The sequence below is a fragment of the Micromonas commoda genome, chromosome 3 (genome assembly GCF_000090985.2).
Source record: "Micromonas commoda chromosome 3, complete sequence".
In the NCBI taxonomy this organism is placed as follows: domain Eukaryota; kingdom Viridiplantae; phylum Chlorophyta; class Mamiellophyceae; order Mamiellales; family Mamiellaceae; genus Micromonas; species Micromonas commoda.
This window is the reverse complement of record NC_013040.1, coordinates 1,016,977-1,041,917: the sequence shown is the minus strand read 5'-3', so window position 1 is coordinate 1,041,917 and position 24,941 is coordinate 1,016,977. Positions and strand designations below refer to the sequence as shown.

Below are 24,941 nucleotides of genomic sequence, written 5' to 3'. Positions count from 1 at the left end.
TCCGAGGTCGGGCGAGTAAAAATCAGGTTGCGCCCATGCCCTCGCTTGATACCCCCGGCGACGACAACAACAAACGAGATAGTCCCGCGTAAAGTGTAGTCATAGCAACGCATAGCGCGAAGTGTTAATCCCATATCGGTTCCGAGGGAGGAACTGACGGTTTGCCATGCACCCTCAGCCTGTACAGACACGTCCAGTCCTTGTTCCCATAATTGGACTCAACCTCGAACCGCACGTGGTCCACCGCAGTTCCGGGCGCGCCGCCGAGCTCGAACGTCTGCATCGCGCTACCTCCCTGGCCGTCCAGGAGCTGGTACCTGATTGAGCCCAAAACCCTGGCGCCCGCACCCGGACTCTTGGTGTTGTTCCACCCGAGGATCTTCACCGACTTTGGCGCGCTCGTTATGTCATAAGCGACGTCCCTGTGCACGTGTTCAACCGTCACCGCCTTCACGACGATGGCCTCCCGCAGCCGAAGGTCCACCCACCCGCGGGTACCCTCCAGGGCGAGGCACTCGCCCGCAGCCTCTGATGAAGCGGATATGACCCACTCGTCCGCCCTGGGGTGCACCCCTCCCCGCAGGCCCTTCAGCGCGTTTGTCAGCGGACCGTCGCCCTTGGCCACCGCGGAGGCGAGAGCGGAATGACCCACGACCTTACCACCGCCGCTGAACATGGCGTAGTCCACGAGACCCGTCCTGTCCGCGCGGAACAGCTCCATCTGCGCCCGGACCTCGTCGGCAACCTCCTTGCTCGCCTTGGAGTGTCGCCTGGTGCCTTTTGCCTCGTTAGCGAGCTTCCCGATCTCCCGCCGGAGATCCTCGATGTCAGTCTTGTCAGCCTTGGATTCATCCGGCACGGGGTACGGGATAGAAGCCAGCGCATCCAGCCGTTTGCGCAGCTCGTCGAGCTCGGCGGTGACCCGTTCGGGAACCTCGGGCGCGCCGTTGTTAACTTGCGCCGCCGCCGCCTGGCTCGCGACGCCGGCGATCTCCTTCAGCAACTCACGGCGGAGCTCGAGCAGCTCCGCCTTGCCCACCTCCGCGGGCGCGGGCGCGGGCGTCGGGGCTTTCTGTTTCGCGAGCTTCTCAACCTCCCTCCGCAGCGCGGCGATGTCCTTGCCGTGGTCGACCACCTCCGCCGGCGCCGCCGCGGCGCGCTCCGCACCTCCTCCCCCTCTCTGCTTCTTCACCTTGGCGATCGTCGCGTCCTGCGCCTTGACCTGCTTCACGAGTGTGTCCAGATCCTTCCTCAGCGCCGCCGTCTCCCTGTCCCTCTTGGCGGTGGACGGACCCCTCGCGTCGAGCGCCGCGGCCATGGCATCCACCGAGTCGCCCACGACGGAGACGCGCTCCGCGAGCAACTTGGCAGCCTTCTCCGACGCCCTGACTCCGTCGCCTCGGACGATGGTCACGGTGCGCACGCTCGTGCTCATCGCGACGACGACCGCGACTAGCGCCCAGAGCGCCACCGCGCCCAGCGATATCCCCGCCTTCTTCGGCCTCCTCGGACTCTTTGGAGTGCGGGCGCTGGGCGAGCGCTCGTCTCTGCCGAGCCTGTTGCCGGTGTATCCGCCGGTGAACGGCGCCTGACTCGCGATGACGCGCGAGGGTTGCTGCACCGTGGGCATACCGCCACCGCCGAGAGGGTTCGCCGGGTTCGTCCGCGCGGGTCCGGGTGCGCGCGCGTTGACGGACGGGGACATGAGAGCGGCGGGTGACATCATCGTCCCCTGTGGCGCGAAGTTGCCGAGACGCTCGCGGAAGGCGTCGACCGCCGCGTCAGAGGGCAACATGCTGTGACGACCGGTCTCCGGGCGACTCATGGTCCTGACCCTCATCGTCTCGGGGAACGCGCTCATGGTCCCCGCCAATGACGGGCGGTCGCTTCGCGCGGTCCAAGATGCGAGTTCGCAGCAACGGTCAACTTGCATATTTCGTTGGCGCGAGCTCATCCTGTCAGTTGCGTCCAGCTGTCCCGTCGAAAACCTCGGTTCCGACACTGGTGACCCGCCCCGCTGCAACCATGGAGAGGGTGCGGGGCGAGCTCAAAGTCAAGGCAACAAAGGCAACACCAGAGGAGCGCGAGCGGTGAGAGCCCGCTCGTCCCCTTCCCGAGCTTCCGGCGCTGTGACCTTCCGCATGCGCTGCGGAGGCCGCGGGACCAAACTTTGTTTACCCGACTGCTCCCGCTCCGACGCGGCCGTCCCCTCGATGCCTGCCGAGCATCCCGATCCATCCCCTCGCTCACATTCGATATCCCATCCATCGCACACGCAGGCTCGTGACGGACGCGCGCCCCTCCGACGGAGTGGAGCTGGAAGAATGGTCGTCACCGCGCGGCGGGGCTGGGTCCAGCACCAACAGCCCGATGGGGTCCCTCACCGACGACGGCCTCGGGGACACCCCGAGGGCATCGGAGCGCGAACCGACGGACGCGCACGTGTCCATCCGTGACGCGGACGCGGGTGACGAAGCACGGCGGGACGCGGCATTGCCGCTGTCGGGGATAAACGACGACGGGTACTTTGGCGACGCGAGCGGGCAGTGGCTCAACTTGGAGCCAAACGCGAGCATCACGCTCCACGCGAGCGCGGATGCGGACCCTTGGTTGGAGGTGAAGGAGTTCGCGCGTGTGTACGGCGCGCCGTTCGTGTCGGGTATCCTGACGGTGGTGGTGGCCGTCTCTGCGCTGATATGGTGGAGTGAGAGCAGGTTGGCGGCGGGGGAGCGAGCGGCTGAAGCCGCCGCGGCGTCAGACTCCGGGCCGGGGCGAAGGCTCCTCGCGGGGGCGTTGGGGGAGGCGATGTCGCGGGGGGCGGGACCGGGGCTGCGCGCGGCGCGCAAGCTCCTGGTAGTCGGGCGGTGAGCGACCCCAGACCGGGTTGATAGTAGTAATATTAGCAGGCGTTGAAGGTTGAGTCGAAAGTGACTTCTCATGACGATTCTATGGGCGTCGCTACTGCGCCGGCGATGCCTCCGGCGCGGGCGGAGCTGCCGCCGCGGGCGAGGCCACGGGGGTCGGCGCCGCGCCCAAATCGCCCGTCACGCTACCCCCCGATGGGGTCGCCACCCTCGAACCCTGCTGCGACCCGTGCTGCGAACCCGTGCCGCCCTCCCCCTTGGACAGCGGGCTCGACTTCCCCGGGCTCGGCCCCGTGTCCCTACCCCCCAGGTTCTCCTTGAGCTGGATGGCGCGGTCTGCAAACTTGACGAACTCGCCGCTGTTGCGCCTGAACTTTGTAGGTATCGTCCCAGCCGCGGGCGGATAATACGCGAGCTTCTCTTGAGAGTACGACATCGTTGGGGTAGAATCGTGCTCCGGAGCCACCTGCTTCCACGACGCGTTGAGGCGCTCCCTGGCCATCGTGCGCCTCAGGTCGTCCAGCTCTGAAGTGTTCTGCAGCGCCATGGTCGACGATGTCTTCCGAACGTCGAGGCCGGTCGGGCGCGGTGTCCGTGCGACTGAAGTTGCCGCAGCCAAATCCAGAAATAGCACTGTCGAGCGGAGCGAGCAGCTGGCTGGAGACTTGGCAGACAGGAGCCAGGATCCTTGTCGGTCGTCTCGCAAATGCCGAAGGTGGGGACTGCCAACGTGAGAAACGTGTTACATCGAATCTCACAGCTGGATTTCCCAGACTGGTTGCGCGTACGTTATTACGAATCTTCGGAAATATCTAGGGACTATATTCTGATCGGCCCCCTGCGGCTTGGTGTTGACTCGTGACGGAAGATCTCCCGATCCTTCGGCAACATTGACGCGGGCGCGAAGCACGCCGAACGGAAATCCCAGTCGGTTCACTTCGACTATCCACAGGCCGGTCGCGGTCCCTCTCGAGCCAGGTTCCATTCCCGCGGCGGTAGAACCCGTAGGAAGGGAAGGTCCCGGCACAATTTTCCGACCCACGACCAGCGGCGACCCCGCTTGCTCACGAAAGGTCGGATCGGCGACGGTGAGCGACCGCGCGTGATTCAGCGGCAACGATGGCGCTTTTCGATTCCACGAGAACCCTTGGTGTCCCTGGGGGGTCCTTCCACGGCGACGCCTCCATGAGCGCGAGCATGTACGGTCGCGGGGGATCGACCTGCGGGGTTGACCGCAACGCGCTCGACGAGATCTCCTCGGACATCTCCTCCGCGAACATCGCGACGTGCACCGGGCGCGTCGAGCAGTATCAGGTGCGGTCGCGGCTCCGATCCCGAAAACCCTTCCCCAAGATTGTATACCTATCGTTCGCGCACGGGTTGAGCCTCGCGAGGACCGTCACGGCCGCGCCGTGTCTTCCCGCCATCATGTCGAATTCTTGCGTTGACCGCCCCTGGAGCCAACTCGCTGACCGAAAATAAACCCCTCCAACTCCCCGCCCCCGCAGCTGCAAACGGTTATTGGCAACGGGAAGTTCAGCACGGTCTGGAAGGGGGTTCACATGCCCACGGGAAAGGTGCTGGCGGTGAAGAAAGTTCAGATTTACGAGATCATGGACACGAAGCAGCGCGCCGACTGCGTGAATGAGGTCAAGCTGCTGCAGTCGTTCAACCATCCAAACATCATCAAGTACACCGACTCGTTCATCGAGAACAACGAGCTGGTCATCACCCTCGAATTCTGTGACTGCGGCGACCTCGGGGGCTTGGTCAAGGACAGGCTCGCAGCCGGGGCGTTCCTGGCGGAGGGACACGTGTGGAGCATCTTCACCCAGCTCTGCACCGCGGTTTCACACATGCACGCGCACCGCGTGATGCACCGCGACATCAAGCCCGGGAACGTGTTCCTCAGCGCGAGCGGCGTGGTGAAGCTCGGGGATCTGGGTCTGAGCCGATACCTCAGCAGCCAGACGGCCCAGGCCAAGTCCATGGTGGGCACGCCGTACTACATGTCCCCCGAGTGCATCCGCGGTCAGCCGTACGAGTGGAGCAGCGACATCTGGAGCCTCGGGTGCCTCCTGTACGAACTCGCCGCGCTCAGGAACCCGTTCCACAGGCCGGGGCTCAACTACTACACCCTGGGTAAGCTCATCACCGCGTGCGAGTTCGACCCGCTCCCCGAGCACTACTCGCAAGAGCTGAAGCAGCTCGTCGCGGCTATGCTTCAGAGGGACGCGACAAAGCGGCCGGGCTTGCCGGAGATCACCGTGTACGCCGACCAGTGCAGGGCGAAGTTTCGCGATGTGTGTTGAGCACCCGGAACGAGGAGACGCCGTATCGTCTAGTACAACGTTAGAACCCTAGTCATCCAAGGTGTTAACGCGAACGAGAGTTAACCGTGATTGCGTCCCCCGTCTCGAGTCTGGTTTAGCAGATGTGAGATGAGTTGGCAACAGAATTATCGGAGGCGACGCGACCACAGATCGACAAGCGCGGGAGTCATGCGAGCCCCGCGCGACAGGCACAGGGACCGCACGGACCGGATTTGCGTCGCGATATTGCTGGGCGTGATCGTAGGGGCGCTCGCGGCGACCTATCAACAGCGTTCGTGGGCGGGTACCGGGCGCGAGGTGGTGTCGACGATTGGGTTCGAGGAATCGGGCAGACGCGCCGATAGGACCGGCGACGCGATGATGGACCCCGGGGGCGCGCTCGCGCTCACTCCAGAGCCGGCGATGCCCACGGACGTCAGTGTCGACCCGAAACTCCGCGAGCTGGTGCTAAAGACGCGCAGTAAGGATAGAGGCGAGGTGATGCTCGGCTTGGCGAACGGGGTGATGATCTGCCAAAACACAAAGATATGCTGGTGGGACGGGGGGAACATCCTTGCCTCCTTTCTCGAAGTGACGTGGCGCAGGCTGGGCGTGAGGAACCTCATCCTGGCGGTGCTGGACGACGAGACCGAGACGTACATGGCGAAGCACTGGCCGGATGTGCCCACTTTCCGGTCTGACCTGAAAATACCCGACGCGCAGCAAGGAACGCACCCGGCGAACAAGGTGAGCACCCTTAAGTACGACCTGCTGCGGCAGCTCATAGCGACGGGCACCGGAGTGCTCATCACGGACCTGGACCTGGTGTACGTGTCCAACCCGTTCGAAAACCTGCACAGGGATGCGGACATCGAGGGGCAGACGGACGGGTTCAGCCGGGAGTGGGCGCACGGGAAATTCGGCGGCATCGACGACAAGACGATGGGATGGGGCGGCGGCGGCCTCTACGCTCAGGTGTTCACGATCAATGTCGGATGCATGTACGTCCGTCCCACCGCGAGGAGCGCGATGCTCATGGCGCGCGTGGCCCACCGCATGGCCACCGAACAGGCATGGGACCAGCAGGTTTTCAACGAGGAGTGCATGTTCCCGGCACATGGCGAGCAGACTTCGGGTTTGGTCTCCATCAGGATACTCGACTATCTGAAGTTTGCAAACTCGAAGACGTTCTTTCGGAGCGAGCGCAATCGGTTCATCCCGGGCGATAAGTCGGCGAAGAGTGACACGCCGATCATGATTCACATGAACTATCACCCGGACAAGCACAAACGAATGCTCTGCCTCATCGCGAGGTACCATGACGGGAAGCTAAACGCTTGTGATGATTTCCCTGGAGGGTCCGAGCCAGGCACATAGACATACGATCCGGTTTGAATGATTCTTCAACGCCCTCGCGCGGAATATAGCGCCCTATACGAGTCTAACCCTCCCTCCACGTCGCTCACCTCGCTATCGCTCGCCATCTCGGACTCTGAATCCGACACAATGTCGCTGCCCCCAGATCTGCCGCGAGATGAACCCCGCCTCGCGAGTTTTTCCTGCACCTCGTGCTGGACCTGCGCGAGCGCCCTCAGCTGCTCGGGCTGGAGAGTATCCCTGGGCGTCTTTCCCTCCGCGTTTCTCACCCTAGGGTCCGCACCCTTGCTGACCAGATACTCGCCGAGCTCGAAATACCCGTACGAATAGCAGTAGTGCAGCGCCGAGTTGCCCATGTTGTTCACGGCGCTCAATGGAACTCCCGCCTTGACGCACATCTTCGATATCCTCTTTCGATTGTTCTGTGCGGCGACGATGAGAGGAGTATTTCCAAATCGATCCCTCACGTCCGGATCCACGCCCGCGCCGCCTCCGTCGCCCGATAACATCGCCGCCGCCTCGTTGACGCGCCCGTGACGAATTTTCTGGAAGATGGGGTGCTCACCGTGCTTTCGCGCAGACGACACGGACGCGTCGGTGAGTCCACCGTCGGACTCGGATCCCGACGTGATATCGCCGCCCCTGACCCGGGCGACCACGGGGGTGGCGGCCATGCGTTGCGGCGCCGCGGCCGGCGCGAACCTTGGCGTGGACGGCTCCTGTCTCGGGGCGTATCCCCCGTCGTCATATCCGCCGCCACCCCTGGCCGTGTTGACCCGCCGCGACAACGCATCCTCCTCGCGTCCCCACGCCTGCTTGTCCATCTGAGCCTCTTGCAGCTCCTTGGCGAGATCCCTCACGCGCGATTCGCTGGCGTCCCTCGCACGGCGCAGCGCGTTGAGCTGATCCACCATGGCGCGTTCCTTATCCAGCGATTGCTTGGCGCTCTTCTTGAGTCGGGACACCTCGTGCCGCATCGAGCCGTCCCCGGTTGCGCCCACCGCCGCGCCGTCACCGCCGCCCAGAGCACGCGCGGAAACGTCACCGCGCGACGACACGCGCGACGGCGGCGCGTCGTCATCCACGTCGGAACGCACGGCGCTCAGGTCGAGGCGACCGATGTCGGCGCGGGCGCTCGGCTCCAACGCCGGCGGGTCGAACCTTCGCGTCGCCTCCGCTTTCTCCTCCCGCATGGCCACCCTCGCTTCCTCCTCCCGCTCCTCCCTCACCTCTATCCTCGTTCCCTCCCTCGGTCGTCCGTCCGGACGTCGTTCTAACACATCCGCCGGTGACGGTGCGAGCCACGACGGGCCCTGGGGCAGCCCGGGCTCGGCGGGCGCGCCCACCGACACAACCCCGGACCCGGACCCGGTTCCCGCAGCGGATCGTCTCTCCGCAACCTCCGCTCGCCTCTCCGCCGTCGTCACCCGCCGCTCCAACTCCATTATCCTCCTCCTCGCATCCGCGAGCTCTGCCTCCGCGCGGCGCGCCCTCTCCTCCGCGGCGAACGCCCTCTCCTCCACGTCGCCTCCTCCGCGTCTCTCGGGGACCGGGTCCCTCTCGGGGACGGGCGCCGTTTGCGTTCGCGGCGGCGGCGGATGACGTCGCGGCGCGAGGGGCGCCGCCACGTTCGAGGCTACCCGCGCCTCCGCCTCTCCGCCGGACGATGCATCGCCTCCGCGGGTCGCGGCCCTCGCCCGCGCCGCCCGCGCCATCGCCCGTTCCATCGGCGCGAGCCCGTCGTCGGGGTCGGATTCTTCATCCGTCGCGGCTGCTGCGCCCGTTCGTCGCGACCGCGCCCCGTCGTCGTCCGAGTCGCGATCCGTGTCGAGGTCCGAGATGGGTATGTCGTCGAGCCTGCTCATGGCCTCCGCGTCGCTCATGCGGTCAAGCTCCGCCTCGAACGGGTCTGAGGTCCTGGCGCGCCTGTCCGTGTCGCGTCGGGTCCGGGCGCGCGCCTCCTCCTTCCTCCGCCTCTCCACCTTCGCTCGCTCCTCGAGCTTTCTGGCGTGCCACTGCTTCGACGACGGCTCGCTCGGCGGGTCGCGAAAGGATCGGGAGGACCTCGCCGTCTCGTCGAAACCACGAGCGGTGGCCAAACCCTCGCGCTCCTTCGCGCGCTCGGCCATTCGCTCCCTCCACGTCAACCGAGGCTCCTCCTCGCCGTTGTTGACGGCCTCGGGAGATGCAGCCCCTTGCCTCTGCTGCGCCCTCCTGAACGCGGCCTGGACCATGCCTATCGCGCGAATCTTAGCCTTGGCTGCGGATTTCCTCTGCTCCTTCTCCTCCCTACTCCTGCGCGTGGGCGAATGCGAACCCATGATGTACCCCATGGCGGTCCGCGCACCGGGCGCCCCCGGGGAGTGGGAAGGATTTTTCAAAGAATGCGAGTGTTGGCGAGGCCGAGGAGCTATTTCGATCTGCACGAGGCCCTGAGATGGGAAGGGTGACAGTAGCGGCGCTGCTGCTGCTGACGCTGTCGTCGGCGTCGTGGAGCGGCGCCAACGGTGCGGGCGCCGTGCGTCGCGCGCTTCACGTCATGGACCCCTTCCACGAGCACGGTCCGGTGAAGTACGTGGTGAGCGATCTGGATGCCGCTCCTCCTCGCTCTGGCTCGACCGACAACGCTCCATCTCCCCCACAGCCGATCGACACGAGCGTCGACGTGCCAGGGAGCGGCTCGGGTAACAGCGACGACGCTGTGCACGCCGCGAAGGACCACCTCACGCACACACCCGCGTCGGTCGTCGAGGAGAAGAAGGGCGACGCCAATCTCGACGAAACGCCGCACGAACCCAAGGCGACCGATGCCGAACCCGCAGATACCAGCGCCGAGGCCGACGACGACGACGTCGACGAAAATATCGTCGGTCAGACGTATCCCACGTGCGCGCCGTGTGACGAGTGCATGGTAGACTGGGTCGCCGCTTCAAAGCGGGTGAGCGAGGGTACCGATCAGTGCCGCGGCACGGGCGAGTGCCGCGGCGCTTGCGACGTTCAGCTCCTGCGCATCAACGGCACGTATGGGCTCAAGAAGCTGAGCAAGGACAGACCCCAGACCAGGGACCTGGGGGCGTCGGCGGCGACGGTGATGCGGGTGGAGACTCCGCGGGGAAACCCCTTCGTAAAGTTTGTGTGCGTCCCCGGCTTGCCCAGACACCACACAGTGTGCGAGAAGGGCGAGGAGTACCCGAAGGAGAAGCGGCTAATCCAGAACACGGAGTCGCTGCAGAAGCTCGCGGACTTCTGCGGTCTAGAAAGTATTAGCTCGCGATCGTGGATCGCGCACGTGAGGGGACGGATGCCCGCGGGGATGCCCTTGACTCCCACAGAGAATCACCCGACGCCTGTGGATGTCGACCAGCTCGGCATATTTTCATCCCCGGCGGATGGCATCGCGATATCAGCGCTGTGCGCCGGCGTGGAGGGCCCGAGCCTTCTGTTTGACGTGCCAGCGTACCAGATAGTGGAGGCCGCGCTGTACGACTTCATATTCTGTGCTGGGGACAGGCACACGCAAAACGTTTTCATTGACGAGGACTCCAACATCAAGCTCATAGACAATGACAATCTCCTGGGTGAACAGGTGTTTGTTCCAGGCTCATTCAACAAAAGCCGGAAGTGCGGGGTGTCTTCGCTGTTTATCCCGGGCACGATGGAGAGTTGGAGGCTGCGCAGGTCGAAGTACTGCCGGGGACTGCTTGGGACCTTGGATTACCGGTGTCATGCGGGTCCCTCTGGGGAGGTGAACCTGAAGCCAAAATTGCAGCAGTGCCTGACGCACTTCAAGAAATCCAGCGCCAATGATATTCACGCCGAGTTTGGACTCGCCGAACTCGACTTCGCAGAGAGTCTCAAACAGAGGGCGACTGATTTGCTGGATGTCGGCTTTCCTGCGGCGCTGCAACGGGCAAACGAGTTTGAAAAGACTATCATGTTCACAAAAGCTCCGGACAACAAGAAACCGTTTGTGGGGAAAAAATGGGACGACATCCCTACGAGTTCAGATAAAGATATGTTCGCGGCGTGGAGAGATAGTATGTGGCGGCCGCTGGAACCAGCGGTGTGTAACGGACTAAGGGCGAATTGGGACAACGCGCCGTGGGACTATCGCACCGATAAAAGCTTCGTCGGTGGCGAGGAGGGTGCCAATGGCATTGGCATTGAATTGCAGAGGATTACAGTTGAGATGACACGCCCGAAGACGATCCAGCCCTGATACGGGAGGGCAGTTAATCGATCCTCCCGAGCTAGAAAAACCGGCAACGCCGTAAGAGCGCCATTAGAAGATGGAATTCAAGATAATCTACATTCTCAAAGGTATGATTTTCCAGGACGCCACGTTTCACGCTCCACGATTATAAGCGATTCATCTCGATCAGAACCGCTGATGCTGGCTCGAACACCTCCGACCTGTGTGACCCGATCGGTGGTTGATAGTACCTCAGCGATAGCGAGCTCATCACAACGGATACTGACGACAACGCCATGGCCAGAGCGGCCACCTCCGGCGGTAACCTCGCGTGGATAAGCGGATACAATGCGCCAGCCGCGATTGGCACGCCAAGGCAGTTGTATGCCAGTGAAAAGAACAGGTTGATACGGATTCGCCTGAACGTGACCCGCGATATATCCAGCGCCGCGACTACGTCGAGCAGGTTGGATCGCACCAGCACGACTCCCGCGGCTTCCATCGCGACGTCGGTCCCCGCGCCGACGGCGATACCGAGGTCCGACTGGGCCATCGCCGGGGCGTCATTGATGCCGTCGCCGACGACAGCAACTTTGTTCCCTTCGCGTTGCAGATCCCTCACGGCGTCGACTTTGCCGGCAGGGAGGGCTTCGGCGACGACGTGCCTGATGCCGACGGACGCTGCGATCGCGCGGGCGACCCTCCAATTATCGCCGGACACGAGCGAAGTCCCGACGCCGCGACCCGTGAGCGCAGCTACGGCGGCTGACGCCTCGGGTCTGACCGGGTCGCTTACGCACACGAGGCCGAGCGGCTTACCGCCCTGGGCGACTCCCGCGTGCACCACCGCGACGGTCTGTCCCTTCTCCTCCTCTTCTCGTACGGCCTCGAGCATAGCTGGGGTCATGTCAACGCCGTTCTCGGACATGAATCTCACGTTACCCACCAAAACAGATGACCCGTCCTCAACGAGGCGGCACCGCAAGCCTCGCCCAGCAACAGCCTCGAAGTCCTGAATCGTCGAGAGCTTCCTGCCGGAAGACGCGGCTGCGACGATGGCACGTCCAATGGGATGCTCGCTCCCGGTCTCCGCACTTCCCGCGAGCCATAAAAGGCGGTCCTCGTCCGCTCGAATGGCGTCAAAGGCTCGCACTGCGGTCACCGCCGGCTGTCCCTTTGTCAGGGTCCCGGTCTTGTCGAACACCACGTGAGACACCGCGTGCGCAGTCTCGAGCGGTGCCCCTCCCTTGATGAGTATACCCATACGCGCCCCGAGACCTGTGCCCACCATCACCGCCGTTGGAGTCGCCAAACCCAGCGCACACGGGCACGCGATGACAAGCACCGTGATGGCGAATAAAAACGAGAAGAGAAACTCACCCTCTACATCGGTCCATTCGCTCGGCAGTGCACCCGCAGATGCCAGCGAGAACCATGTCACCCACGTAACGGTCGCGATGACCACGATGGCTGGAACAAACACCGCGCTCACCTTGTCTGCGTACGCCTGGATTGGCGCCTTGGCCACCTGCGCGTCCTCGATGAGCCTCACCACCTTTGAAAGCATGGAATCCGCACCGACCCCCGTCGCGAGCACGAGCACCATCCCGCTGCGATTCACCGTCCCGCCAATGACCCCGTCGCCCGGAGACTTGGACACGGGCATCGACTCGCCGGTGATCATGGACTCGTCTGCCGCGGTCTTACCGCACAGGACGATCCCATCTGCGGGAAAGTGCGCCCCAGGGAACACCCGAAGCACGTCGCCCCGCTGCAACAGCGCCGTGTCCACCTCCCTCTCGTTCTCGGGCCCGGCGGTGGATACAGCGGCGGCCAGCGACTGAAACGCGGGACCGGCAACGTCGGCAAAGTCTTCATCAGGCGATGGCACACCCCCGCCGTGAACCTCGACGATCGTCGCCGTGGAAGGCTGCAGGGAGGCTAGCTTGCGGATAGCCTCGGACGTCTTCCCCTTGGCGCGTGCCTCGAGCCACTTACCCAGCAGAACGAACGAGATGAGCACGGCAGCCGTCTCGAAGAATTGCGCGCCTCCTCTCCTGGCCAGCGCTAGATCGAACATTCCGACCAACACCACGTACACGGAGTACGCGTACGCCGCGGACGTGCCCGTTGCCACGAGGAGGTCCATGTTCGCCGACCCGTGCCGCAGCGCCTTCCACGAGCGAATGTAAAACTGTCGACCAAGCCAAAACTGCACGGGCGTCGCGGCGATCCACGCCACGAGCGCCATCACCGGTAACATACCCGGCGCGGCGCCTCCGAGGACATCCGTCATCATCGCCTCGTGAACCTCGGGTATGTTTTCCAGTCCCATCATGAGCACGAGCAGCGGCCCGGCAAAACAAATAGACCAGAAAAATTCCTGCCGATACCTCCTCGCCTCCCTTGCGTGACCGGCGGACGACCCATCGCTCGCGCTCGCGCCGTCGCTGGACGCGTCCCACAGCTCTGCAGTGTAATCCAGCGCCTCGATGGCCGCCTTGATCATCCTGGCTCCCACCACTGCTGCGTTGTATTGCACCACAACCTTGCCCAAAAGGTAGTTTGCCTCCACACGCGCGACCCCTTTGACGCGGCCGATTGCCATCTCGATGCGCGGCGGGCACGACGCGCACACCATTCCTCCAACCCTGAACGCCAGCCCGCTCGTGTCGATCACCTCCGCGGCGTATCCGTAGGAGGCGACGGCGGCGGCCACGTCCTCCGGGTCCGCGGGTGGAGCGTCGAGGCGGGCATCCCTGGCCAGCCGCACCGTCGCCGTCTCCGCCAGGAGGTTAACCGTCGCCGACGCCACGCCCGGGACGGTCATCGCCGCCTCCTCCACCTTGGCGACGCACGACGCGCAAGACATCCCCGACACCCTCAGAGTCACGGATCGTTCGCCGCGGTCGGGGCTCCGGATCCCGTCGCTCGCCGCGCCAGTCGAGTTCACGAGAGGCGAGTCCTCGTCATCGTCCGGTGCCTCGAGATCGAGCACCCGCGTCGGCGTGGAGCCTCTCGCCGTCGTTGTTTTCGATCGGATCACCTCGGCGGTGTACCCCGTGTCGCTCACGCATCGTACCAGCGCGGCGGCGCCCGCGACTCCCTCCACCGTGGCGACGTGCCTCGACAGATCCACCGTCGCGTCGGATACCCCCTCCACGCCCCTGAGCGCCTCCGTCACCCAGTCCACGCAGCGTTGGCAGGACATGCCACTAATAGCCAGAGTGACGATCCGCGGGCTTCCGAAATCGATTTTCGCCGGCGGAAGCTCCGAGGGGGTCGGGGAGGGAGTGACTGGAGGGGTCGGTGCCGTGGGTGCCGAGGGAGGTGCATCTGAGCTTGACGCCTCCAGGACATCGAAGCCACAGTCTTCCACAGCCTCCCTTAGCTCATCTAGCCTCACCACTGTAGGATCGAACCTCACCGTGGCAGATTTATCCTCCAGAGACACCACAACTGTGTTTGGGAAGCGGAGACGAGGTGAGGGAATGTCTGTTGTTATTCGCCCCGTCCGAGGATCTGGGATTGGACTCACCTGTGCTGACGCCCGGCGTCGACCTCAGCGCAGCGTTAACGGCTGACGTACACGATCCACAAACCATCCCATCCACATGGAGGACGGCCTGCGACGCCATGCCGTCCGCGAGTCTCGGGGCGAAGTGAGCGTTGGAGAACGCCACGCGCCAAAAACTGGCCAGCTGGCGGGAGAGGAGCGCGTCGACCTCGGTCGAAAAGCGCACGCACGAATTCCAGTTCTCAGGTTATCCACGTCGAGGCCCTCACAACCGGCGGCGAGGCAAGAAGTCGACGCCAGCCTCCAGCTCGAACTCGCGCACGTGGCTGACACCGCTCGCGTGTTTACACCACCGCAGCGCCGCAAGTGTTGTGCAGTGTCGGCTACTCGGGCTCGCTCGTCGCGACTCTCGAGAAAGTCGGCGGCGGCGCACATAGAAGCGATTCGTCGCATCCTCGCAAGGACCATGATGGCCGCATCGGCCACGTGGCCCGCCCTCCGTGCGGATGCGCTCTCCGGGCGTCGCGCGCTCGTACCCGTGCGCTCAGTGCTCGCGGTCGCGCCGCGCGCCCTCTCGCATCCTCGCGCGAGCGTCCCCGTCCTCGCGCGGCTGGACGATGTCCTCGGCACCCCACGCGGTTTCGCCGCCGGGGGTTCTCACCTGGCGGCGGGTCGTCGCCCCGCGCTCGCCTCCACGTTCGCTTCAGCCGCGCGTCGCTTCGCACGCGCCTCCGCGTCCGGCCAAGATGACGCGGTCGCCGCTCCGGAGTCTTTCGCCGACCTCGGCCTGGAGGAGGCGCTCGTCGCCGCGACTGATTCCATGGGACTCACCCGGCCAACCGACATCCAGGCGTCCGCCATCCCCAAGATTCTCTCCGGCGGCCATTTCCTCGTCGCATCGCACACGGGCAGCGGCAAGACCCTCACCTACCTCCTGCCGGTGATCCAGCAGATGAAGGATGCGGAGCGCGAGACGGGCGCGAGGGCCAAGCCCAAGCGGCCGCGGGTGCTCATCGTCGGCCCCACGCGCGAGCTCGCCGAGCAGGTCCGCTCGGTCGCCAAGGCTGTGTCGCACCACTGCAAGTTCTCGAGCGAGCTCATCATCGGCGGCGAGAAGTTCGCGACGCAGAGGCAGGTGCTCGACAGGTCTCTCGACGTTGTGGTGGGCACCCCCGGCCGCATCATCAAGCACTGCGAGGAGGGTAACCTGTTCCTCTCCAACGTCACGCACGTGATCCTCGACGAGGCTGACACGCTCTTCGAGGCTGGGTTCGGCGACGAGGTTCGCAGGCTTCTTCGCCCGCTTCAGAAGAACCCCGAGGGGAAGCAATGCATCGTCGTGTCGGCGACAATGGCGGAGAAGGTTGCAAAGATGGTCAGCGCGGAGCTCCCTGACCTTCAGAGGATCGACACCCCGAGCCTGCACAAGTCCGCGCCTAACCTGAGGCACAGGTTTGTTGACTGCCCAGGGAGCGTAGACAAGATGGCCATCGTGGAGCAAATCGTCAGCGGGGACTTCAGGTCCGGCAAGAAAACCATGGTGTTTTGCAACACCATGCCCAGCTGCCAGGCTGTTGAGTTTTCGCTGAACGAGGCAGAGTTGCCGGTGGTCATGTACAACGGCGACATGACCGCGGAAGAAAGGAAGGAGAGCATGCGCGAATTTGTGGAGGGTAGCCACGCGGACGGGACCGCGGTGGTGATGGTGTGCACCGACCTCGCCGCGCGCGGGTTGGATTTCGGCGGTGGCGAGAAGGGCAAGGTTGACCACGTGGTAAACTTTGATTTCCCCATGAACCCCATAGACTACATCCACAGGTCCGGGCGCACCGCGCGGGCGGGCGCTACCGGCAAGGTGACCAATCTGGTGGCCAAGAAGGACAGGATCCTCGCGCAGGAGATTGACGTGGCGGTGAAGATGGGTCAGCCACTCGACTCGGCCACGAGCAGCAAGGCGGTGGTTGAGGCACGGAGGCGCAGGGCACAGCTGGAGAGGAAGGCCCTTCGGGTCGGCGGGCGCGGCGGCGGGCGTACCGGCGGGCGCGGCGGGCGCGGCGGGCGCGGCAGGGTAATGGCAGATCTGAAACCTCGCCGTGAGAGCAACAGAGGAAAGAGGGGAGCAGCCCGTTTCGAGACGGGGGAGGAGAAAACCGCCAAGGCTGGCGGTGGCAGAGGCGGCAGACGCCGCTAGTTTTCGCGCGCAATTGATTATTGAAAGAATCTATGTTGACTACCTTGTATCAGAAACGCCGCATCATTAGACCTTGTCGGATCCCACCGTCGCCGGCTTCGTCGTCGCCGGCTGTGGGGTTCTGAGGGGCGACTGCTCGTACCCCAAGCCGGCGAAGAGGCAGATGAACAGAGCGGCGAGCCCCCCTAAGGACGCGTGTTTGTCCCATATCAGACAGTTGACCACCACTGTCGCGATCTTGCACATGGTTCCCACCACCGTGAACGACGTCGCGCTGATCATCCCCCTGAGCTGCATGGCGCTGTAGCTCATCACCACTCCCGCGACGCACGACGCCGTCAGCGCGCAGAAACCCGCCCATCCCCACTGATACGCCTCGTCCTCCCTCGTCAGTCCCCCTCTCGAAACCGCCGACGACTCCCCGGACAACAGACCCATCACGGACACCGGTACCACCGCCAGGGCGTTCATGTAATAGGTCCTTCCCCACACGCTCAAGGAACTCTGGTCCACCGCGTACTTGATGTAAATTTGGTCAAACGCGAAGACCACGTACCACGCCAGCACCCACCCGTACGCGCGAACTTCAAAGTCCGCATCGAACGACACGTACGTCACCGCGCCGCACACGATCGCGCCCAGGCTCGCCCACGACTTCAAGTTTGGCATCGCCCTGCCTAAGAACACGTAGTCGAGCACCGCGATGAGGCACGGCGTTGAGCAACGGAACACGATGAACGTCTCGACGTTGGCGTACTGCAGGGTTTTGACGTTCGTGTACAGCGCACCAAGGAACGCGAGGGCGACGAGGACGAACGGCTTGGCCTTCTCCACGTCCAGTGGGTCGGCGTCGACGATGCCATAGTGCGTCATAGCGCGGATGGCCACCGCGGTGAACGAGAGCTGCAGGAAGAGCACCACGGTCGGCGCCGGAAGATACGTGATGCACAGCTTGTTCACGATCAACATAGACGCCGAGCACGTGGCGTAGGCCGCGACAGCGAATGCTACTTTACTATACTGCCGCTGGGCCTCCGTCGTCTTGATCGGGGCCTCATCGGGCCTCGATCGAGACCGCGCCTTCTCCGCGTCCGCCATTCTGAGCGAAGTTTCGACAGCGGTGTCCGTAACATCCCAAATTGCGAAAAAAAGCACAGGAGAGTAGTCAGCGGTAACCATAAATGTATCCCTCTATGGGCAATCAAGCTGACATGACGGAGTCATGATCCGCCAATCACGGCCAATCACGGATCCGGAAAAAAAAGGCGCGGAATCTCGTCAGCACCAAGTTGCCTTTTCACGGCCTCCGACCTCACATAAGAAGACGCGCGACTGACGACGTAGGATGCCTGCTGGGTCCCTGCGTACGCAAGTCACATCCTTTTCTAAGTGCGAAAAGCAAACGTGGGACGAGGAGCGCGAGGTCTACAGGATACAAGCCTGAACCCGCCCTTCGACGTGCATCCCAACGACAAAAAAGCTCGCGCGCGTATTTTATTCGGATAACGTAAGACATGAAGTATCTCGAGGACGTCGCGCTGAGCAGGTGAGCCCTCAACTAAGGTTTCGACCGCGTCCCCATCAACTTAAGTGGCCACGTACTTCCCCTCACGGCGAATTGCGCCCACATTTCGCGAGAACCCGGCCCGGAGAGCGCGGTCCACCCCTCCAACATTTTGAAAAAAAAAGGAACCTTGCCCGAACAACCGAACGGCTGTGTCCTCACGCCCCCCCGCGTCTCCCTCTCCTCTCCCTCGCAGGCTGAACGCGTTCCTTGGTCACGTTAATGTCGGCGATTACGTGATCCACGGCCAGCTTGATGCCTATTCATGTGCGTCCCCGGCCCGGTCCCACACCCTCGCGCCCCGTTCTAAGCGCCCGAGACCGGCTTGACCTCGAAATTCTCACCCGGCTACCCCCTCCTCGAAACAACAGGCAAACTCGCCGGCGTCGACAAGAAGCTCTCCAAGAGCCTCGACGCGGAGGTGGTGACGATGATGGCGAGCTCCCCGAGCGCGTTGTCCGTCTCCCCCGTCGGCCCACTCACGGATTCCTCATCGCGCAAGACCCTCATCTACCTCATCCTCACCCTTAACCACACGTACCCCGACTACGACTTCTCTGCGCTGCGAGGCCACCACTTCACCAAGGAAGACCAGAACCCCGGAGTGCTCAAGGTGAAACAGGACATCGACTCGCTGCTGTTAGAGTCCGGCAAAGTGTACGAGCAGACCCTGGGCGCAGGCGGCGTCGGTTTGAGCGCCGAGCTTTGGCAGGCGGTGGACGAAGTCATCGGTCTGGTGGACTGCGACGTGTACACGTACAGGGCCGTCGCCGAGGGCGACCCGTTCACCGACGAGGCCAACCTGTGGAGCTTCAACTATTTCTTCTACAGCAAAAAGCTGAAGCGAATTTTGTACTTCTCCTGCAGGGCGGTGAGCAAAACCGCTGAGGAGGATTCTGACTACGACGACGTCCCCTACAACGGCGGCATGGAAGATTCCTTCGTCGATGGCATGGACATGGACGAGGAGATGTACTGAACCCCAATGTAAGAAAGAATTGTAATATTAAACGTATAGACGCATGAACCTCACACGTCGTGCACCCTGGGCGCGGGCTTGCCGACCCCCTTGCTCTTCGCCAACGCCGTGAAAACCCTCCTCAGCGCCAGGTAGGACACCACACATGTCAGGATGAGCCCCAGGAACACCATCCACGCCAGCTCCGACACCTTCGTCGCGAGCTGAGCGACGTAGTTGGCGGTGTTATCCACGTGCCCCAGCGCCGTCTGGATCGACCCGTCGTTATTGATGCTACCCTTGATTCTGTCCACGTGCTTGGTGATGTGGTCGCCGAGGGTGGCGAGGATCTTGTTCTCGACCCTGCGCTCAATCTCCGCCTCGATGGCGGCGGACATGGCAACGTCGACCTCCTCCGCGATGGATCCCGGCTCGACCTTCTTCTCGTCGACCGCCGCGGATAGGGTCACCCAGCACCCGTCGCTGATGTGCTCGGTGGATCGCGCCAGGCAGCCAACGACGCTGCCGGGCGCCTGGAAGCGCTGGCTCTCCTCGGTGGCGCCGCAGAATCGGCTCGCCTCGTCGTCGCACGCCTTGGTCACCTCGGTGCCGAGATTGTAGAAGACAAAGGCGCGCTTGATGGAACCGTTGAGGACCCTGGAGCACATCTTGTTGTCAATCTCGGATCGCTTGGATATGAGGCACAAGAACGGGTCCACTGTGGCGTTCACCGCGGCCTCGTTGATGCTCGCATCATCGCCCTCGACGTTGCACAGCTTTGAAACCTGCGACTTGCATGCCTGCTTAACCCTCAGGTTGAACGCCAGGTGGGAGTTCTCGCGCACACTCTGTTTCCGGAGGAGCTTGGCGCACTTGGGGTCCATGCCATCATCCGCCGCCTTGGACTGCAGGCACTCGAGGAGGTTGCCGTTCCCGGGCTTGATGTCGGCGCAGAGCCGCGTCGCTGAGAGCTGGCACGCTTCCATCAGCCTCGGCTTGAGGCGGATATCCTCAATCTCCACAGCCTCCAACTCGATCTCCGCCTTTTTGCACGCGGGCGACAGCTCGCTCTCCTTCTCCCTGAGGCACTCGTGCACGCGACCTTGCCCGGGCTCGATGTCCGAGCAGTGTTTCTCCACGTCGTCCACGCACGCCGCGGCGAGCGGTCGGTCCATCAGGTAGTTATCCGCCGAGGACATCATCGCACGAAGCAGCGCCGCGCGACACTCGGGCTTGGCGATATCCTGGCGCTTTTCGCGGAGGCACTTGATCATGCGCCCCTCTCCCGGGTTCACCGGCGTGCACAGGGTCTTGGCATCGTCCCTGCACGATTTGCTCAGGTCTTCGTGAAGGCGGATGTCGTCGAGCGAACGGCGCTGGTCCTCGGCAATGGCGTCACGACACTCCTTGCCCATCTTCTCGTGGTCCATCTTGGACTGCAGACACATGACCACGCGGCCGCTGCCCGCGGGCACGCCGGCGCACAACATCTGCCTCTCGGACGCGCACTTGGTGGACAGCCCGTACTTGTACCTCCAGTCGCCGGTCATCCAAAGCTCGCGAGTGAAGAGTTTGTCCTCGCACGTCTTCGATGTCTTCCTGCGATTCGCGGCGAGGCAGGTCCAAAGCCGACCCTCGCCGGGCTCGACGTCCTTGCAGTGCTTCACGAGCTCATCCCTGCACGCGAGGGTTAGGCTGGTGTCCTGACGGATGTCCTTGGCGGCGGCGACCATGGTGCGCTGCACCTCAGCCTTGCAGGTCTCGTCCTCGATCTTCTCGTCGGCGAACTGCGATTTGAGGCACTCGAGCACGCCGCCGCTGGCGCTCACCTTGGCCTTGGCAGCCTTCACCGCATCCCCGCACAGCTTCTTCACCGTCCCCGAGCACGCCTTCCTCAGCGCGTAGTCGAGCCTCCAGTCCGCGGCCCTGCGCACGCCGCGACGGTCCAGAATCGCGCGACACTCCGCGCTGAACTTGGCGTCCGACGCGTGCGACTCGAGGCACCGGATGACCCGCCCCTTGCCGGGTTTCACGTCTGCGCAGAAAGCTTCCTTATCCGCGCCGCACTTTTCGGCGAGGAAGCCGTCGAAGCGGACGTCCTCGCTCTCCTCAACCTCGCGGCGGAACACCTCGAGCTTGCACTGGGTGCTGAGCTCCTGGCGCTTGTCCTTGAGGCACTGCTCGGTGGCGCCGCCGCCCCACTCGGTGTCGGCGCAAAGCTTCTTGCGGTCCTCCTCGCACATGAGCGCGAGCGGGGTGTCCAGCGAGACGTCCTCCGCCTGCTCCACCTGCCTCGCGGTGACGAGGGTCTGGCAATCCTTCGAGAGCTTCTCTTTGTGGCTCTTGAGACAGCGGAACACGAGCCCGAGGCCGGTCTCGACGTCGGCGCAAAACTTACCGACGTCGCCGCCCCGGAGCTTGTCTTGGCCGTCGCCGCCGCAAACCTCGAGGAGCTCGGCGTCTGTCCTGATGTCGCTGAACCGCTCGGCGTAGGCACCGGCGACCTCTTTCCTGCACTTCTTGGACACGGCGCCCTTCCTGGTGAAGAAGCTGAGCGCGAGCTCGATGCCCCGAGTCTTGGACGTGGCGACGATGTTGGAGTGGAGGCAGTCAAAGTAAGACTCGAACTTTCGGTTCATCAGCCTCGACTCGGTACCGGTGACAAGCTTGGGGTTCATGACCCAGTCCTTCGCCTCCTTCTCGCTGCTCGTGGGGCCGTGGTCTTTGCTGTAGACCAAGGAGTTGGCGAGGGCGTTCACCTTGGCCTCGAGATCGGCGATGCGCTTGTCCTTGTCCTCTTCCTTGTCCTTCTCGTCCTTATCCTCTTCCGTGGGCTTGGACGAATCGACCGAATCGGTAACAACTTCGTCCTCGTCCTCCTCGAGGAGGGCGCGCCTAGTGGCGGTGGTCTCGTCGCTCTCGTCGCTGGCGTCGCCGCCGACCGGCTTGAACCCTTCCACCATCAGGTCTGCGGCGCACAGCTGCTCGATGTCAGCCTTGCACGCGCCCGTGGCGGAGATGTCGTCGCGGCCCGAGAAGGATGCGACCGCGTCTCGCTGCGCCTTGTACTTGGCCGCGAGCTCGTCGTAGTGCTCCTTGGAGTGCTCCTCGTCGTCGCCATCGCTGCCCTCGGAGGCATCACCGTTTGAGGGGAGGCTGCCGCTGTCAGCGATCTCCGCCGCGTGGTTCAGATGCTCCAGCGTCAGCGAGGGGATGTCCAGGAGCTCCTTGGAGTTGGAGCGCTTGGGCAGGAGGAGGTTGAGATCGGGCGCCGCGGTCTCCTCTTCGTCAGCCTGCGCGGACGCGATCGAGACCGCGGAGAAGAACGCGAAAACGATGAACAGGATGCGCGCGACGCGACTGACACTTCGGCGACTCTCCCTGTGCGCGAAACCCATGTCGACGATCCCACGGGGAAGCCTCGGTGTCGTGCGATGTTGACACTGACGATGTCGAACTCCGCAAACACGACCTGGAAATGTTTTTTTAAGCTGTTCGATCAGAGCACCATCAGTGTGAGACGCGCACGAGACGCGCCTCGAGTCGCCGCCGGCGCGCACTCAAAACCCGGTCGGAACACCATGGCCACCGCCGCGGATCGCTTCAACATCAACAGTCAGCTCGAGCACCTGCAGTCTCGGTACGTTGGCACTGGGCACGCGGACACCAACAGGTTCGAGTGGGCGGTGAACATACACAGGGACAGCTACGCGTCGTACTACGGGCACCACACCATGCTCCAGTACTTCGCCATCGCCGAGAACGAGAGCATCGGGCGCGTCAAGTACAACATGATGCAGGTGAGCGCAACCCCCCGCCCCTCGAGGCCTCCCGAGCTAACCCTAGAATTTGCATGATTCCGCCTCGCCCCCGCTCGAGAGCCCCGTCGCTGACCTCGCCAAACCCCCAACTTCGCAGAAAATGCTGCTTCCGTGCGGCCTGCCGCCCGAGAGGGAGGAGGAGTGATGTACTACGCATAGCTTTCCACTTAGCTCGCCCTCGCTAGCGAGGGATCTGTAACCAGTAGAGAACTAGCCTGTCGTCCATCGTCCTCCATCGGTCCCGTTCTGACCTGCCCACGTCAGCCGAATCACAATCAAACCTTTCACATTCACCACACTTTCGCGCACGTCCCCGGGACGGAGAGTTCATCTCAGTGAGGATGAAGAAGCCCGAACCGGTTGTCAAGGTGGATGAAACCGGACCGCCGAAGGCTGCGGTCGCGGGCGCCGTCGGCGTCGCGGTCGCGGTCGCGTGGCGCCTGTTCATCAGTCGGATGCGTAATGCGGGCGGGGCAGGGCGCAACAACGCGTGGAAGACAGTCACCGCGGACGCCAAGGAAAAGCTTGCTGCCGCCGGTTTTGACATCGTCGCGCCTTTGAAGCTTCGGTGGTACAACGAGATCGCCCCGGACTCCGCGAAGATCGCCCCAGGGGGAGCCATGGGCGAGGACGCCCTCGTCATCCTCGTGGGGAACAGCGCAGCCCTTTGGCCCGTCTTCTGCGACGCGCACAACGCCAGGCCGGAGATTGGCGACGCCGAGAACCCGGTGGACACGTACGTGGACATCGAGGTCAACCGCGTGTTCCGGGGTAAGATCCGCCGGGTGTTCTACGCGCACGAGACCAAGCCCGGGAGGCTCGTCGCGGTGCAGCGGATGGCTCACGTCGCCGGGGTGGCGCACCTGGACGAGCGCTCGCACCTCTCCATCCACCCCACGCTCGGACCCTGGCTGGCGTTCCGCGCCGTCGTGGTGCTCGACGATGCGCGCGGCCCCGGCGACGGTCAAAAGCCCCGGCCGCCGCCCAACCCGCTCGCGTTTGATCCATCCGCGAGGGCGCGGGTGGACGAGGCTTTCGACGACGCGCTCGACGGGTACGAGGCGCCGGGTGGTCCGTCGGAGGGTCAGTGGCGGCTGTGGGTGGCGGTCAGGGACGCGGTGGAGCCGGGTCACCCGGCGAGATACCCGGAAGATCAGGTGGCGTATCATTACAACTGTCTGGACGGGCGGGAGAGGGCGAGGATTCGGTCGAGGCTGCGGGGGGGGTTCGAACCTTCCGACTGAACTTCTTTCGCATTGGCTTTCTTGTTGTACAACATCCTACTTCTATCATGCACCTATGAACACCTATGAACACCTATGAACACCTATATGTGACTTGTGCGAACTTGCGTGTGCGTCGCTACCGTCGCGTTCGCTGCGGCGACGGAAACGACGTTGACGTCGTACCAGCTCGTCGGGTCGCGCCACTTTTTCGTCAAAAAGGCGTCGCTCGAGGAAGGTCGTCGAGGCAAGCGTCGAGCAACCCCTCCGACTTGGAACTCTCGCGGTACTCGAAAATCTCGCGGCTTCGCTTCGAGGGCGTCGCGTGGGACATCGGCGCAGTCCACGCGACCGTCTTATCATCGTCCATGAACGGCTCGCGGGATCCTTCGTTGTGTTCGGCGAAGAGGTCACCCGGCGCGTGATCGTCGCTGGACCCAGGTGTCGGGCATCCCATCAGCTGCATGGTCTGCTCCGCGAGGCTGCGCTGCTCGCGAGAGAACCGGTCCGACTCGTGAATGTCCATGAGAGCCTTCATTGTCTCGTGGCTCACGACGTCCCTCGCGTCCGGTAGGTGCTCGATGAGCTGCCCGAACAGGCGAAGCGCAGACTCCAAGAGGTCCTCGCTGGCGTGGTGGTACTCGTGAGCCCTGTTCCGCACCCGCTCCTCGCCCCTGGAACCGGTGGTACCCGCGACGCCGGCAACCTCCTTATCCTGCTCCGGCGTGGACGGCTCGTTGTTCTCGACGTCGTCACTGCCCGCGTACGACGCCACCATCTCACCCAGTCGCTTCAACCGCTCCGCGCGCACCCAACTCAGGAGGGCTTTTGGGCTGCTTTTCCTTTGCCTTTGCTGAGCACCGGTTCGAAAGACACCCTTACCCCAGAGGTCACCGTATCTCACCGCATCCTCCTTGCTGAG

The 24,941-nt window shown here is 63.6% G+C and overlaps 14 protein-coding genes across 14 annotated transcripts; 8 read left to right on the top strand and 6 right to left on the bottom strand.

Annotated features, from left to right (window-relative positions):
* Positions 1-124: 124 nt before the first annotated feature.
* Positions 125-1,705, bottom strand: MICPUN_57110 (predicted protein; the record flags this gene model as incomplete). Its single annotated transcript, XM_002500553.1, has 1 exon — positions 125-1,705. One exon carries the CDS (start codon positions 1,703-1,705, stop codon positions 125-127), a length of 1,581 nt encoding a protein of 526 aa, XP_002500599.1.
* Positions 1,706-2,009: 304 nt separating this feature from the next.
* Positions 2,010-2,943, top strand: MICPUN_107944 (predicted protein). Its single transcript, XM_002500973.1, has 2 exons — positions 2,010-2,090; positions 2,280-2,943. The coding sequence occupies exons 1-2, from the start codon at positions 2,026-2,028 to the stop codon at positions 2,866-2,868; spliced, it is 654 nt and encodes a 217-aa protein (XP_002501019.1). The 5' UTR covers positions 2,010-2,025; the 3' UTR covers positions 2,869-2,943.
* Positions 2,944-2,958: 15 nt separating this feature from the next.
* On the bottom strand, positions 2,959-3,450 carry MICPUN_57108 (predicted protein; the record flags this gene model as incomplete). Its single annotated transcript, XM_002500552.1, has 1 exon — positions 2,959-3,450. Exon 1 carries the CDS (start codon positions 3,409-3,411, stop codon positions 2,959-2,961), a length of 453 nt encoding a protein of 150 aa, XP_002500598.1. The 5' UTR covers positions 3,412-3,450.
* Positions 3,451-3,987: 537 nt separating this feature from the next.
* Positions 3,988-5,265, top strand: MICPUN_107942 (predicted protein). The gene is made up of 2 exons (XM_002500972.1): positions 3,988-4,178; positions 4,373-5,265. Exons 1-2 carry the CDS (start codon positions 4,050-4,052, stop codon positions 5,174-5,176), a joined length of 933 nt encoding a protein of 310 aa, XP_002501018.1. The 5' UTR covers positions 3,988-4,049; the 3' UTR covers positions 5,177-5,265.
* A 436-nt stretch (positions 5,266-5,701) lies between these two features.
* On the top strand, positions 5,702-6,553 carry MICPUN_80159 (glycosyltransferase family 77 protein; the record flags this gene model as incomplete). The annotated part of the gene is made up of 1 exon (XM_002500971.1): positions 5,702-6,553. One exon carries the CDS (start codon positions 5,702-5,704, stop codon positions 6,551-6,553), a length of 852 nt encoding a protein of 283 aa, XP_002501017.1.
* Positions 6,554-6,607: 54 nt separating this feature from the next.
* MICPUN_57105 (predicted protein) lies at positions 6,608-8,886 on the bottom strand (the record flags this gene model as incomplete). Its single annotated transcript, XM_002500551.1, has 2 exons — positions 6,608-6,646; positions 6,682-8,886. 2 exons carry the CDS (start codon positions 8,884-8,886, stop codon positions 6,608-6,610), a joined length of 2,244 nt encoding a protein of 747 aa, XP_002500597.1.
* Positions 8,887-8,990: 104 nt separating this feature from the next.
* Positions 8,991-10,772, top strand: MICPUN_57104 (predicted protein; the record flags this gene model as incomplete). The annotated part of the gene is made up of 1 exon (XM_002500970.1): positions 8,991-10,772. The coding sequence occupies one exon, from the start codon at positions 8,991-8,993 to the stop codon at positions 10,770-10,772; it is 1,782 nt and encodes a 593-aa protein (XP_002501016.1).
* Positions 10,773-10,826: 54 nt separating this feature from the next.
* On the bottom strand, positions 10,827-12,436 carry MICPUN_107941 (p-type ATPase superfamily). The gene has a single exon (XM_002500550.1). The coding sequence runs from the start codon at positions 12,427-12,429 to the stop codon at positions 10,912-10,914; it is 1,518 nt and encodes a 505-aa protein (XP_002500596.1). The 5' UTR covers positions 12,430-12,436; the 3' UTR covers positions 10,827-10,911.
* Positions 12,437-15,028: 2,592 nt separating this feature from the next.
* Positions 15,029-16,237, top strand: MICPUN_66775 (predicted protein; the record flags this gene model as incomplete). The annotated part of the gene is made up of 1 exon (XM_002500969.1): positions 15,029-16,237. A coding segment is annotated over one exon (1,209 nt), but the record flags the coding sequence as incomplete, so codon positions are not given.
* Positions 16,238-16,516: 279 nt separating this feature from the next.
* MICPUN_57101 (Drug/Metabolite transporter superfamily) lies at positions 16,517-17,551 on the bottom strand (the record flags this gene model as incomplete). Its single annotated transcript, XM_002500549.1, has 1 exon — positions 16,517-17,551. The coding sequence occupies one exon, from the start codon at positions 17,549-17,551 to the stop codon at positions 16,520-16,522; it is 1,032 nt and encodes a 343-aa protein (XP_002500595.1). The 3' UTR covers positions 16,517-16,519.
* Positions 17,552-17,782: 231 nt separating this feature from the next.
* MICPUN_93727 (predicted protein) lies at positions 17,783-20,386 on the top strand. The gene is made up of 3 exons (XM_002500968.1): positions 17,783-17,999; positions 18,214-18,284; positions 18,389-20,386. Exons 1-3 carry the CDS (start codon positions 17,968-17,970, stop codon positions 18,994-18,996), a joined length of 711 nt encoding a protein of 236 aa, XP_002501014.1. The 5' UTR covers positions 17,783-17,967; the 3' UTR covers positions 18,997-20,386.
* Positions 20,387-22,556: 2,170 nt separating this feature from the next.
* On the top strand, positions 22,557-22,941 carry MICPUN_79721 (predicted protein; the record flags this gene model as incomplete). Its single annotated transcript, XM_002500967.1, has 2 exons — positions 22,557-22,775; positions 22,894-22,941. The coding sequence occupies 2 exons, from the start codon at positions 22,557-22,559 to the stop codon at positions 22,939-22,941; spliced, it is 267 nt and encodes an 88-aa protein (XP_002501013.1).
* A 196-nt stretch (positions 22,942-23,137) lies between these two features.
* MICPUN_57097 (predicted protein) lies at positions 23,138-24,040 on the top strand (the record flags this gene model as incomplete). The annotated part of the gene is made up of 1 exon (XM_002500966.1): positions 23,138-24,040. One exon carries the CDS (start codon positions 23,138-23,140, stop codon positions 24,038-24,040), a length of 903 nt encoding a protein of 300 aa, XP_002501012.1.
* Positions 24,041-24,048: 8 nt separating this feature from the next.
* MICPUN_107940 (predicted protein) lies at positions 24,049-24,837 on the bottom strand. Its single transcript, XM_002500548.1, has one exon. It carries the CDS (start codon positions 24,795-24,797, stop codon positions 24,234-24,236), a length of 564 nt encoding a protein of 187 aa, XP_002500594.1. The 5' UTR covers positions 24,798-24,837; the 3' UTR covers positions 24,049-24,233.
* Positions 24,838-24,941: the final 104 nt, after the last annotated feature.